This window comes from Macrobrachium rosenbergii, chromosome 53, assembly GCF_040412425.1.
Source record: "Macrobrachium rosenbergii isolate ZJJX-2024 chromosome 53, ASM4041242v1, whole genome shotgun sequence".
NCBI classification, from domain to species: Eukaryota; Metazoa; Arthropoda; class Malacostraca; order Decapoda; family Palaemonidae; genus Macrobrachium; species Macrobrachium rosenbergii.
In genome coordinates this window covers 17,919,615-17,934,856 of record NC_089793.1, presented here as the reverse complement: position 1 = coordinate 17,934,856, position 15,242 = coordinate 17,919,615, and the positions used below count along the sequence as shown (strand labels likewise).

Below are 15,242 nucleotides of genomic sequence, written 5' to 3'. Positions count from 1 at the left end.
GGGCTCATGCATAACGCCGACTTAATCGAAAGCAACCAAGAAAATTACATTTGGTTCTCAGAAGAATTAGAAGGGTTTGATCAGGGCCACAAAAATATCTCTGGACACTGGCGTATTTACAAGTGGATTTTCATATTAAATGTTAGTTAATGCTTTGAACAGTAATAAGAATCAATTAAACAAGGGTAGGCGGAAAATTAGTGGACAAAGCTTAATGAGTTGAAGAGTAGAATCAGGAAACTCCCCTTTTCAACACACACACACATTATATATGTGGGTGTGTGTATATGTATATGTATATATGTATATATATATATATATATATATATATATATATATATATATATATATATATATATATATATATATATATATATATATATATATATATATATATATATATATATATATATATATATGTGTGTGTGTGTGCGAGTATGAATGTATATTCCCACGTGTATATAATATACGTGCACGTATCTTTATCACGATGCTCTTTGAATCAAGTCACGTCTTTGAGACAATGACTTTCGTAACAAGAATCTTGTTATACACTTGTGAGATACACAGCGATCAGATCAAAGGAGCTGGCGGTGATAACGAAGTTCTGTTCATTAATTTTGATAAGTGATTTCTCACTCTGGCGAGTGTTTCTGTTTGCCTATAATAAAGATTTTTTTTTTTAATGTTCACGATAACCCATTGTTTTACTTCTGTTTTCCGTGTTCTTTCGATCTTCATTCTTCTCGGCGATTTGGTTCGTATTTCAGACCTCTGCATTTGTAGTCTTGGAAGGCGATTTACAGGTTAAGACTGCCTGGCCCATTTTATCGTCATGCTTTCAAATAATCCGAAACAAAAAGCCAATGGCTTTTTTTTATATTGGAGAAAAGAAATATCAGTGTCCCATGAACGATTCTGCGGTGTTTTGCGATACACTGATACCAATAAAGGCAGCTTGTGTGCGTGTGTGTGTGAGTGTGTTTGTGTATGTGTGTGCGAGTGGTCTGTCACACAGGTGCGAATCGGTTGCTACCGTCGATAGGCGATTAGCATTTTTCAGCAGTGGGTCATTTCTGAAAGTAACCGAAAAAAAATAGAGCTTAATACTGTCCATCTTGCAAAGATCTTTAAACCGAGCATTATGCTTACAGGATGCTTGTTAGCTTTCCCTTGCTTTGGATATAACACAGTATTTTACATGTCATGGTTAGTGTCAAATTCAAGACGGGTAGTGGGGTTTTTTTTTATAACACTTCATTCGAAGAATGTTATACAATTTAATTTTACTAGCATCGGATAATAATACCATTTTACTGATTTGTATTCAAAGCTTAATATTCAGTAGACGCATTTCCTCTTTGCAGGGAATGACACCAGAAAGTCTTTAGGGATTTGGTTGCTGGCCTCACGTCCGTTTTCTTGACCCCAGCAAGCGCTAATACTCATTTACAGGGGGTTGCAGTGGTTAGCAGTAGGCAGGGAGCAGTCCACAGACAGCTAGTATATATATATATATATATATATATATATATATATATATATATATATATATATATATATATATATATATATATATATATATATATATATATATAATATATATATATATATATATATATATATATTTCACATATATATTTACATATATATATATATATGTGTGTGTGTACGTGTGTATGTGTGCGTTTATGTGTGTGTGTGTCAGAAGAGGGGGCTAGTTCCCAAAAAAACTTGCCGAAAACCGGAAAGCTGACATCTTTACTGGCCTCTCCATCAAAGAAGAAAAGACTAAAGATATTCATATTTCTTAGAGGCTTAATTTCAGCATTACTGGTGTGTTGGCCACGTGATGTAATTTCCTATGACGTTTGGCGTCCCAACGCGGTCACCCGTCTACGTGCTGATCACATCCAATGTAAACTCCACTGGCTGGACCCCTGTAGTATAAGTCAGGATATTTTTGCCGTTGTCTTACTGGTTTAGCCAGGATAGAAATTTCTTTTTCAGATCTGAACATATTCCCAAGATACGTGCTTTCATAAGAACTAATGAAAAGTTCAATATCATATTAATCAATTTGGAAAGAACAACGGAAATGGTAATAGAAGCATGCATATTAAATAAAATTTGTAATAAGAACAGTGAAAAATATATAATAGTGATGTGAAGAAAGAACAATGGTAATAGTTATAAAACTGATGACTTAATAAGACGACATTAATGAAAAAGAGATAGCACTCATTATAAAAAAATGTAACAATACTGGCTGTGTTGACGAAGAAATATGCTGGTTATCAGTGATGATGATGACCATCATCATTGTAAAGTCATTTGTAATGATAATACGAGCAGTGATATTTACAATTACGATAGCAGCATCAGTAATAACGATGACGTTAATGATTGTTGAAGCCAAAGCCATTTGGGTTATTTATGACCATATTTGTCTCACTAGTTTAACGAGCCGATGAGGAAATGGAAGCATAAATAAGAAAAACAATGATAAACTCAAAGACAGCAGAAAGAAAGATATTATGAACAGTGAGGCGTAACATCCATTCTGCGTCTCGGTTGGAAGGTCTGAGTCCAGAGGTCTACACAGGCCTCTTATTCACCTGAAATGCCTTAGCGTCTTTGGGCAAGAGCCTGTTTTAGCATAAGGTTGGCAACCGATTGGCCACTGTAACATCCATTTGATGACTTGTTAAGCATTTAATAATGACATAAGCAAACTTAATAGAAGATTGTCTCTTAGGTAATTTGATATATGAAAAATAAAAACGATGAAGTGATTTTGATTTCTTCTACTTCTTAAAAGTTTGTCTAGGCCTCCACTTTTTTTTTTCTCTTTTTTATGCGAGGGCCACCGAATTGGTATCTGTAAGAAAAGAGTACAAGGAAATAGGATGAAAATAGTTTAAGGAAATAGGATGGGAAAAGAAATAGGGCCTAACTAAGAACGGAGGGACGTCAACCCACTCGTTTCCCTTTAACTTTTTTCTTTTTTTCTTCGTGGACTGCAGGGCGCTCTGGCTTCTCGAAATAAAATCTTCTGAACACCTCAACTCCACCCAAGCTGTAAAATTCCTTCTTCTCCTCAAAAAATCCTTTATACAGATCCGGATGTCTATACCGAAATTTGATCATTAGTTGCCAGCCACGAGACCCACCTTCAGTAAAATTTGCATAAAATTCCTCGTTAGCTTTTTACATAATCCTACAGAACACCGGTCATATAAAAAATAAAAAAAGGACCAAAATCATAACCACATGTTAGATGAAAAATTAGCAAAAACTATAAGTAGATCAGAAGAACTTTAGAACTCGAATCTCTTCTTCCAAGTCTTGGTGGGGATAAGTAAAGATTGTTGGGGCAGCATTAAGTTCTCGGGCGACACCCACCATTACACAAGCAGAGGAAGTCATCTCGCGCTTGCTCGAGGAATTCCCAAAGGCGCTTTAACTTCAAATACGTCGATTAGTATCAGTGGATTATAGGCTTCGCTGGCTATTGCGTCTCTTTGTTACCTTCACAAGGACGCATAAATCAATGAACGTTGTAAAAACATGATCGTTTTGACGATTTGGTACAAGGTCCCATTTTCAGGTGCACGGAAATGCTCTAGATTTTTTTTTTTAAACGATACAACACTTATGAAAGGTTAGATACTTAACTATTTCTATGTTTTCGGAGATGAACATTCAAGGGAATTTCGTTGAGGAAATCAGTCTTTAAGTTTATAAATGAAAAAGTCAGTTTTAAGATTTTAAGTATTTCGGAACTGAACAAAATTAAGAATTTTTAGATACAAATTTGACTTGATTTTTTTCGCCTTTAGAATATTAATTAACCCATCCAAAGATTCATGATACTGTTCACAAAACGATGGATTATGATAAAATTTGCACTAAATAGAAGAGAATAACTTGAATTTATCTCTTGAGATTCAAAAATTAAACAATCCTTAAGCAGATCAATACAGTTAAGTTGTCTGTTCATATTTGATGATTGCATATTAAAAGAAGGTGATATACATGATTTTTTAGAGATTGCAATGTTAGTGAGTGGGTAATGCAGTAACAGGTAGAAAATAGTAGTATTTGACGCTATATTAGGAAACTAATACCTCTTATTAAACTTTGTGTACACTGGACATCCAATATTGGAAATGTTTGCTAAGTGTCATATTTTGAGCAACATGAAATTCGTCATTAAACTTAATGTATTTTATTTATCAACAAAATCAACAATTTTTAGACGGTCAACCACCCAAGCGTGTTGTGAGAATGTCGCAAAAAATATCAAATTTCGAGAAGGAAGAAATTCTTGAAAAATGCCGTCACTTCGTTCAGTATTTGAATTATACTTACAGTTTGCGAAAAAATAAGTCTAACAATGAAAACAATTATGTACTTATCTTTGTTTTATATATTGCGTCAATTGCTAAAAGACAAATTCAAGCAATATAATTTGTAAAACAGCTTTTTTTTTTTTACTGTTTCTTGCCGCTTCATTTGAGAACAGAAATAAAACAATAAGTTAATGAACTGTCAGGTCATTATTAGTCAGCTGAAATAGAAATAGAAATCTCTACTACAAAACGATATCCAAAAAGAATAAGTGTTTTAACCTTGGTCAGCTCATGACAGCTTAGAAGGTCAAGGTGCCACCCCAAAAAACTTCGTGAAATGTTACGAATTACTTATTTCGTGTTCTTCCAAACCAAGACTGTTTCTTTCGAAAGAAGGAATTGTTATGTGGTAAAGAGGGTCTGCTCGACTAAGGAGACTGAAAATAGAGTTGAGTAACGCTGTGCATTGTTCGGGTTATGTATGTAGATATATATAATTTATGTATATATATATATAATATATATATATATATAATGTGTATGTATGTATGTATGTATATATATATATATGTATATATATATATATATATGTATATATATATATATATATATATATCTAGAAACCATGGTAATAAAAAGTGTTTAGTGCCTTTGATGACTTCTTAAAAATTGGAGGGATTTAGCGCCGATGTTATGTGTAAAAAAAACTGAGTTCTCTATATTTAATTAAAATGATTTCGCATGCACGTGTGCGCTAGCCAAAAAAGTTAAGTATAGCTTAGTTTGCGCTAGCCAGATATCCAATTCATTCTTCCTGGAAAATGTTTCACCTATTCGAATCTAGGCAACAGCAGTCTTAGGAGCCAAAACAGTGACGAGGAAGTAACAGATCGGTCATGTTACGTAAGACCTAATTACGTAACTACGTTCAGGTGTGCAGTTCCACTTTCAGTACAACTTAGAGAGTTGGTGTTGAAGTATATGATTTCAGGTAATATATATATATATATATATATATATATATATATATATATATATACTGTATATATATACATACAGTATTATGCGCGTGTGTGCGTTTTGTGTAGGTATACATGAATGGCCTATAATCTCTCTCTTTTGTCTTCTAAGTTCAGTTGCTCGTATCCATATAGGTGAGAAGACCAGCGTTCGATCCCTGAACAGGGCTAAAAAAGCAGTGAGGGGATGTTTCACCAAACCTCGTGTTAACTTTGTACCTGATTGTTGTCAGATATTGTGCGTCACAGCTAGTGTGGCGGGATTTGGAATATGGAAAAAATAACAGATGCGATTGATTGGTGTCCTGTTAACTTCTCCAACTCCACCCCCTCCTCTCAACTCTCTCTCTCTCTCTCTCTCTCTCTCTCTCTCTCTCTCTCTCTCTCATATATTTATATATATGTATGATCTCAGAATGTCATTATGAAAGCAAGTCACGTAATGTCCACGCGGTCGATTTGTCGTAACGTAAATGTTTATCAAACGGATGACAAAGGCATCATCTGTGGGGGCAATTATGGGCCTCATGCATATGTGGCAATACTGTTTTCTTAACTCGTTTGTTTCACTTTCACGTTATAAGTTGATTCCTTGTATGTTCCCATTTCTTATTCGCTGTGTCATGCGTTGCAAAAGTTTTAATTTATATTATTATTATTATTTTGTTGTTGTTGTTGTTGTTATTGATTTAGCTCTCCATGATGACTGATTTTAGGGCGAACGTTGGAAGCCCATGCGAAAGCTTTTTCATCAGAGCAAAAACACAAGGGTGTCATATTTTTGTTAAAAAAATTTAAACGATGATGAACAAATAAGTTAATAGATTAACAAGTTTGGGGCGTGTTCTGCCAAACCTCACTTGTGTTGTGAGCTACTATAAATATAAATAACGAGTTAGATGTAAGAGGTAAAGGAATCTGTATCGACTGTCTGTGGAAAGCACCTCCCATTAAGAAAAATTGTTAAATCTGTAATTGGCAGGTGCAGCTTGCATGAACCTCTTTCGTCCTCTCGCGTCTCCTGGAAGTGGTTAGATTTGGCTAAGGAAATTGTAGCGTCCTAAAGATCCTCACTTTCCTTTTACAAAGTCGCAAGTAGGATATATTTTTAGAGCCACGACGAGGGGAGGAGCCGTAAGCCGTATGGCTATGGCTATTCGGAACGAACTCCTTTAGAGTAGCTGGGCTTGATATTCACTTTCCGCTGGGAGGAACCCGCCTCTCAGAGCTCCTCCCATATTGCGATCTTACGCCCCTCGGCTCCACAACCAAAGAAAACGGTTTTGTCAGTGTTTGAGGGCAACTCTATAAAACAGGTGAGGCTCTTGCTTGTAAACAGAAAATGGGAAAATATGATACGTTTCTTTCTGTATCTCCTTGGAAGCAGAAAAAATGATATTATAGGACAAATGTACAGACAGTCACATGACAAAATTATACACTACCTAAATCTTAAACATAAAATTCCATATTCATGTGTTGGCACGAATCCATATCTAGCGTAATTCGAACGACATCCTTGAACGAATGAATTGCATGTAACCGCCTTCTTAAAAAAAGGGGGTAAAAAGAAAGAAAGAAAAATCCTGTGATACACAACAACGCGCAGGCGCTAAACATAAAAGGAAATTACCGCTGTGATTCCTTGTTTTCAATGGCTTGCGTACAGCTTCTGATGCGCATTTGGAAACTCGAAAAGATTTACAGACAATGAATGTCTTTTTTTTTTTCTTTTTTTTTCTACACTAAACACAGGATATCGGGTGTTTATCACGTTACGGTGTTGCGTATCAAGAGTCACGGGGCTTTATGGAGAGGAAATCACGGCTGGACGAACGCCTGTCACCCTCTGATTCGTCGGTTGCAAATATAGAATTACCTAAGATGTTAATGTGCATATATATATATATATATATATATATATATATATATAGATATATAGAGAGAGAGAGAGAGAGAGAGAGAGAGAGAGAGAGAGAGAATCATCTTACAGTGTGGAAGATTTCTGTGGGAGTTCATTCATAAGTTTATTAATGAACTCGCTAATAGCTTTTCTTCATTCATAAGTTTATTAATGAACTATATATAATAGCTTTTCTATATATATATATATATATATATATATATATATATATATATATATATTATATACATATATATATACTGCATATTTATATATATATATATATATATATATATATATATATATATATATATATATATATATATATATATATATATATATAAATATAATGAGATCATAACTAAGTATTTTCTGTAATTAGGTGGTTCAACAAAGAGACATTCCTCCTTCAGCTACTGAATGATGGATGCAACGTTTTTGACGAAGACCGTCTCACGCACATGAATAGGAGAGTGTCCCAAGTGGACATTGCAGTTTTTGCACACTATCCCACTCCAGTCTTTGCACGTATTTTGTGTGCTTCCTGGATTATAACGTAATCTTCTCGAAACTCACCATCTCCATTCTCTCCATATGAACGAGCAACCTCAAAAATAATTTTTTTCTCATATATGCTTACATGAATACATTATAGTACGTACGAAAACTTATATATGTATTTTATGAATTTTTTTAATTCATATTAATGTGAAAACTGAGATAATAAAGAAAATGCAAATGTACAGTACTTGACGTTGTAACACTTCATGAATAAAAACTTAAACCCCTTTATATAATGTTGCAAAATATGTCAAGTTGATCTTTGGTGTCTATATAGCATTCACTAGTTAGAACAATTGTTATAATTACGTTGTGACTCTGAAGAGAATCCACAATTTCAGAAAACTGGAAATAAAACTCATTTGCTACGAAAAATAATAATCCACTATTTTTTCATTTTATTTTTTTATTGATTTTTTTGAAAGGCGACAACTACATATGCGCACCACGATATTGTTAAATTACGAGAAAACATTTTTTATTTGCAGGTTTTTAGGTTTGAGTTTTTCTGTGTAAACGACGCTGAATAAAAGCAAGAAGAAATGTTTATTTATTAATATTTATTTATTTCATGGCACTAATGAAGCCAAAGGGCACTTTAGATGTCTGATCTCCGAAAGCGGAACAAGCTTTACTTATGCTAATGTCATTTACAGGGAGGAACTGGCAATGAAGATTGGTCTCACAGAAGCTAGAATTCAAGTGTGGTTCCAAAACCGAAGGGCAAAATGGAGAAAACAAGAAAAAGGTAAGATGTGAGATATCACCTTTTTGTTTACTTCCTTTTATATTTAGCAAATAATGAATTGAAATTATGTGTCGTGATGAAAGCTGATCAAGATATTTTTTCTATAGTTGTCTTCAATATTTATAAAATTTTTTCCGTGCTGATACTTTCTTTAGTTTGGAGATTTTGCTTAACTGTAGTTGAACGTAGCTCGGTTCACTTTATTTAATGATAACAACTTCGTTTCCTGAGAAAAATATGGTCCGCAACTTCAATAAAAAAAAATTATTTAATATCACTCCTTTCTCTTCATATTTTCTTCAAAATATGTGTCCTGAACTAGCAAACACCTTTCCAAAATACCACTTTTAAAAATCAGTCTTGAAAAAGTAACATCTTTCAGCGGAATTGTTTTTTCTAAATATATGCAACGCTGAATGCATTGAAAATCATGGATGAAAGAAAAAAAGATTGAAATAACAGATGAAAAGAACTGAATCACGACGTATAGGTATATGATTCGCTAAGCTGCTCACACTCAGTAGACCCCTTCGTTGCCACAAAATTTCTGGAAGCCAGCTTCCAGAACTTTTGAATATTTTACCTCTGGTACCGTTATCAAAGTTGTAGAGTTTTTCATTTTCAGTTTTTAAAACTTTATTTGTGTGTTTATTATGTTTTGTTCTGGCTATAAAAATAGCTGTTAATATCCAAAATGCTCGGTTTATGGAATCTGAAGTCTTTTATTATTATTATTATTATTATTATTATTATTATTATTAACGTGGTATTGAATTTCTTTGGATTAACAGCGTCTTTGTTTTAGTAACGTTACAAATTCTTTTGATTCACTCTCAAACAGGTGTTGTCCAGATGTTGTGCAGATGTTGTTTGGACATTTATTTAAACTCTTTACACTATTAAGATATCTATGCTGGACTTCGTAAAGAGTTATTATTATTATTATTATTATTATTATTATTATTATTATTATTATTATTATTATTATTATTATTTCCAAGTAGTTTTTACAGATATTTTAATCAATACTTTCCAGCTTTCTTGTTGTTAGGACAGTTATCACACTTGCATTGTTAGAGGTTGCGTAACATGATAAGAGAGATAAGGCTAACGATCTTTACTACATTACTATCAGATGGTGATGATGATAATGATGCCCGTTTCAGGACTGAACAGTTCCAGCGGCAGCCTGGCTGCCTCTTCCCAGTACTCGTCCTTAGCTAGCAAACTGGCTGCCTTCCCCGGATACGGCCGCCCTCCAAATGCGAAGCCTCAGATGGACCAGAGGTATCCTTCCCTCCTGTACTCCCACGCCGCCTCTTCCTCCTCCGTGTCCTCGACCCCCTCTCCGTCGCCGTCACCGTCGTCGTCGTCGTCTTCGTCTGCAGCAGCTGCTGCCGCTGCCCAGTCCGTTTTCCAGCCGCTCCTGCCCCTAGTGCGAGATCCCAGGTCAGCTGCCGCTTACAGGTCCGTTGCTGTCATGAGAACATTCAGACTCTTCACATAGGATATTCATTTCCCTAAAAGTCTAGATTTGATCAAACTAACATTTTTCGACGTGAAAGTTTTTCCCTTAACTCTGTGACGTCAGGCAGTTTTTTGGCTCCTCTCTTTTAACAGTTAACATTGTAAACATCTGGAGTGTTTAAGTAAGACGCTACTCTGTAAATTCAGCGAGGAAAGAGTAATTGGTCTTCTGTTTAGCTTTCATGCGGAGTAGGCAATGATGCCATGTAAATTCGACTGACATAACTAATTTAATCAATGTCAGTCTGAAGGCAGTCTCTCTTAATTTACGTTTGCACAAGTATTACATACACGCACGCGCACGCACACATATGTATATATGCGTGTATGTGAGAGCTCTCGCGCGCGCGCTCGAAATATTCACTTTCTTCTTTCAAACCAGTTAGATGTCGGAATGGTGCAGGCTGCCGAAAAATGACCAGTGCTCATGTTAAGGAAAGTAGTAATTACGTTTGCGGTTGTTGAGAGATGCAATGGAAGGGTATTTCCCGTTGTGTCAGACTGTATTGGCTAATAAAAAGTACAAATGTTTTAGTCCAAGAGAAGAAAAAGCAGTGGGTTAGTTGAGTGTATATGGGCCAGGCATGAAAAAAAACGAATTTTCTATTTGGCTCTGCTTCTGTACGGAGCTTGATTTGGAGGAGAACGAGGAAGTAGGTTATGCTTGGTGGTTTAGTTACAAAAGTCACTGATAGATTATGATACGGTGTGGTTAGTAAAAGTGGAATGCCAGTGAATGAGACTCGATAGGTTCTTGTGGGAGTGTTTTGAATACTGACAAATTCACTTTGGTGAGGGAAAATGACAAGGAAGTTTCTTAGGTTATGCGTTAGGCCACATGACTTCAAACCAATGAGCGTATCATGACATGTGTCAACAAAGATGTCGTGTTGATTGCTTACCGATTTCTACTGGATGACAGTCAGCTGTGACAATACAATATTGCTACATTACTGATATATTCATGTAATCATTGCAGTGCCTTTTAGACTGATAATACAAGTTTTTCTCGCCCTCAGGTATCCACTATTTGGACCTCTCAGCAGCCCACTTTTGTACCCACCATCTTTCCATGCCCTTCTTGCGCAACTCTCTGCCCACCATAAGCCAGAGGGATCCACAGATGGACTCCATCAAACGCCTGAATCCCCTCGTGATGGGTCCCACCAACCCAGTGATTCCAACGGGATGCCTAAATCAGATACTAAAGAAACAGACTTCCACAGGATTCCCATACCAAGCTACAGGAAGTCACCCGAGGGAGGTCCTAGAGGAGAAAGTGATGACGTTGAAGAAGTCCAGGATATGAGGAGTAATGCCAGTGACGTTTCTCGTAGTAGGAGTCCAGAGCAAGTTGCAAAACCTCCCCAGATGGCAAGTCCTAAGGAAGACGAACAACCTCACCCTCTGGATATCAAATCCATTGCGACGCTCAGGGCTCTCGAGCAGTGCCGGACACTAGATCTGCAGGCATTGGAAGACTACAGGAAAGCCCTTGAAATTCGAACGCTCGAAGTCCGCGCTGCCCAGTTTTCAGCCCAGGCTCATGCTGAGGCTTCTCAGTCTGGAAGGTCCACTCCCTCCCCAGGTCCAACGCCCTCCACCAACACACCGCCAGAATCTCCGGCCTTTAACGAGGAAGGCGCTTGTAACAAGCGCCCAGAATACAATATTGATGCCTTGCTTAAGAAAGAGGCATGAAATGTCGTTCCTTCCCGATTTCATAAGCTACCTCCAATGCCTCGCAACGAGGAACATGTTTGGTTTAACACTGGTATACGTTAAAATAAAATTTAAGAAAAAAAAACTGTCCCCGATCTTTTAAAGCAGGGAAACGGGAAAGCATTCACAGCAGATACGTAAGCTACAGAAAAAATTTCTTATATCTACAGTATATGAAAGTATAGACGTAGTGTTTTATGCTAAGGGTAGTGCTAGAGGCGATACTCAGTATTGTTATTGTTGTAATTATTAACCAAAGGGATTGTGCTGTAATTTGTCAGTAGAAATTTTGCTCTGCCTTGGAATAGGAACAAATATTTTTTGTTTAATTGTTACCACAAATCAAACTTAGACTTTCATGACCTCACTATCCACATTCTTTACCTGAAGTACCTCGGGTTTTTTCTTATTTGTAGGAATATTCTGAGGTTTCTTGCTTGTGAAATCTAGCCTTAAAAGTTGATTCGACTTTGAAGGTAAAGTAACTCGCGATAATTGAAGTAGAAATCATTTGTTTCGGCTACGCATTTCCCAATCCTCATTAGTTGTAGTTCAGTCGTGGATTAGTGCACGAGCTGTAAAATACGTGTAGCTGCCTTAAGATAAAAAGCAAATCTTATCAGCAGTAAGCATTTGTTATATATATAAAATGAAGAGTGCAGACATTTTTAGCGGTTAAGGTGAATTTTAGAGCTTAAAGAACCATTTGAGAGTGATGGTATAAACTACTTACTTAAGAATTCGTAAAAGGCGTTTTATTCTGTTACATGGTGAACTTTTCAGTGAGAAGGGAACCAACTCGGAATTAGTAGCAAAGTGTGCTTGTTCTGTTGATGTAATAGTTTTTATTCTCTCTCCAAAGTATTCTTCTGTTGTTAATCGTATGTGTGAGTGTAACTATGTTATTGTTTGGATGCCCTACGTTAAGATGATACTATTCCTTTTCCAAAGATGAAGTTCTAGCATCTGTTAACCAAATATGTATGCTTTAAGTTTCTTGTTGATATTGTTGCATCGATTGATATATTTAATTAACCTTTACATAAGTGTGCTTCCAGTAGTCATTTTTATGGATTGATGTTGCCAACTGTTTGTTTGTTTTTTTGTATCCAAGAGTATTTTGTTTATATTTATTCACACTGCTTAGTGTGGTTAATTAAGATTTATTTTCCAACAACGCTGTAGTGTTGTTATGGACCAATCTTCCTTTGGATTACTTCAAAGTTAAAAAGTGATGGACGATATTAAGTATCCAGTGTTGTATTATGCTTATATGTTGTTATGTTAACTCAGGTAATGTCTCTGGATTAACAGAATGGACTTGATGCATTTGACATTTCCATATGAAGAATACAAAAGTAATCGCTTCTGTTCAAGAAGTGTATGTTGGAAACCTTCAGATTAGGCTTTTAGTTGACCTGAGTATGAAATTAGTGTTTCAATAATGGACTCTGAACTGGACTCTGACCACCTTTACAATGTCGCGTTTTTGGCAAAACTGTAATTTAGTCAATAAGGCACATATGTTGCTCTGTAGACGTAGCGTAGAGTAGTATAAGACAGCCCGAGAGATGCAAGTAACCAGGTATGTCTATTCTTATCAACTTGCAGTTAAGTTATTACAGTTGAATTGTTTTTAATTGAGTTTAGATTAAAGTCTTTTCACAGAAAATGCCTAACGCCGTAGGGGTGATACTGTAAATAACCTTCTAAATTATTATTAATTCTGAAAGAAATTATTGCCTACGTGAGTAGAGGCCTGGAAATATTAGCTGGGAGAGGTGCAATTATAGTGATTAGTGAGGTAGTTTTTAAAGCAAATGAACTTTGTCCTGATTTCTTTGTGTTGTCACGCTGCTAGATTTCTCTTGCTTTCCTCTCCAGACTCTTTCCTCATTGTTCTCTAACTCGCTCACAATTCCAGCCATAAAGATCTAACTCAAGCATCTCCATTTAAAGCACTCAGTATGTTATTTGAGATTTTATTATTTTAAATTCAATTTCCTCGAAAACATTCAGGTCTCTTATTTCAGGTAAATTTTTGTTCACAAATCCAGTTCCTGAACAACTGAAAAGAAATCAGGGGTCTGAGACTTCCCTATAAAGGAGGAAGACTCGGGTTGTGTCTTAGAAAACGTAGACATAAAAGATATTGAATACAATAAAACCATGAATCTTCAATAAACGGAGTTTGATTTTACAGTTAAGCAAAAAAGGTCCATCCCACTGGCGAGTCTTCGCTATTCCCTGTAGTATATAGAATAACTTACCATTATCATTACTGAAAGTGTATTGTTACTGGTAGATGATTTTGCTATTTTTTCTGTATATCTGCACCATGAAATTGAAGTGAATAAGAAGGATGTGTACTTCATTATTAGTAGTTTTACGAAATGGAAGAAAGAGTCGTCATGTAAATATCATGAGACTTCTTTCGCTTCATCATAAAACAACTGATTATCATCTTCCTTCATTTTGCTCATCCTTCGAAAATTTTCGAGTACATGCAACCGATCTTGGTAACATATTTCTCTCATATATCTCTTCTACCAGACAGATGACGTTTTGAACCAATGCCAAGCCTTTCTCTTGACAGATGAATCATTTAAAGTTTCAGAAAATCCCAAGAGGGGTCTGAATGCCTCTTAAGCATATTTGGTTCGTTTAGTCCCATTTTAATTCTAATAAGTCAACAAAAATGGTGTAACTTTCATGTGAACGATTTCGTATCCATGTGTTGATTTTGGTGTGTGTCTTGGTAAGTTTGTCTACATGTATCATCAAACCTTCACTGATCATTTGTCCTGATCTTGATGACCTTCCTAGGGATATACCTTAATAAAATAGCCATCAGTATTTCATCCTTGGGATTTGGACCAGATTACCGTATGAAATATCAAGTGCCTGACAAACTTCAGTAATGAATCCCAGTTGGCTCTAGATTCTAGTCTGACCATTTTTCCAATGTTGGCATTAAGAATGTACTGATTGACGGATATGTCCATCTCAATGGCACAATGAGAGGAAGTGCCTATATATTCACAGTCCTTGTAATTAACGACCCAGAGGATACAGGACTAGCGGTTTCATCGTTGGTCAAGGCAACAGATGCAGTAGTACTCGCTGTACCACTAGTGTGTGTCCTGTCAGTTCTCTCCAAAGACAAGGACCGATCTCTGGGAGCTTTCCGAGACTTCCCACAGGGAGACACATCAGGCTTCTTCCTTGAAGGGGAGGAGGTGGAAGCCTCCAATGAAGATGAAGAAGACGACGACTTCTTCAGTACAGCCGAGGTCGCAGCAGAAGACAGTGAACAAAGGGAATACCACCCCAGCTCCTCTGGGCACATCACGAAGGGCACTGCAGGGATACGGTGCACACAGGGGCGGTCTGAGGCCCAGTAGAGA

General features: G+C 36.2%; 1 protein-coding gene across 2 annotated transcripts in view; it reads left to right on the top strand.

The window, feature by feature from the left end:
- Nucleotides 1–14,014, top strand: part of LOC136834330 (homeobox protein aristaless-like) — a 389,926-nt gene extending 375,912 nt beyond the window's left edge. Inside the window, exons 8-10 of one of the 2 annotated variants that reach the window (XM_067096828.1) lie at nt 8,495–8,586; nt 9,753–10,035; nt 11,133–14,014. In XM_067096828.1, coding sequence (XP_066952929.1) covers nt 8,495–8,586; nt 9,753–10,035; nt 11,133–11,814 — 1,057 coding nt within the window. In that variant the 3' untranslated portion in view covers nt 11,815–14,014. Of the gene's footprint in view, nt 1–8,494; nt 8,587–9,752; nt 10,054–11,132 lie in introns of both variants that reach the window. The other variant, XM_067096827.1, reaches the window with a different exon arrangement.
- The last annotated feature ends 1,228 nt before the right edge of the window (nt 14,015–15,242 follow it).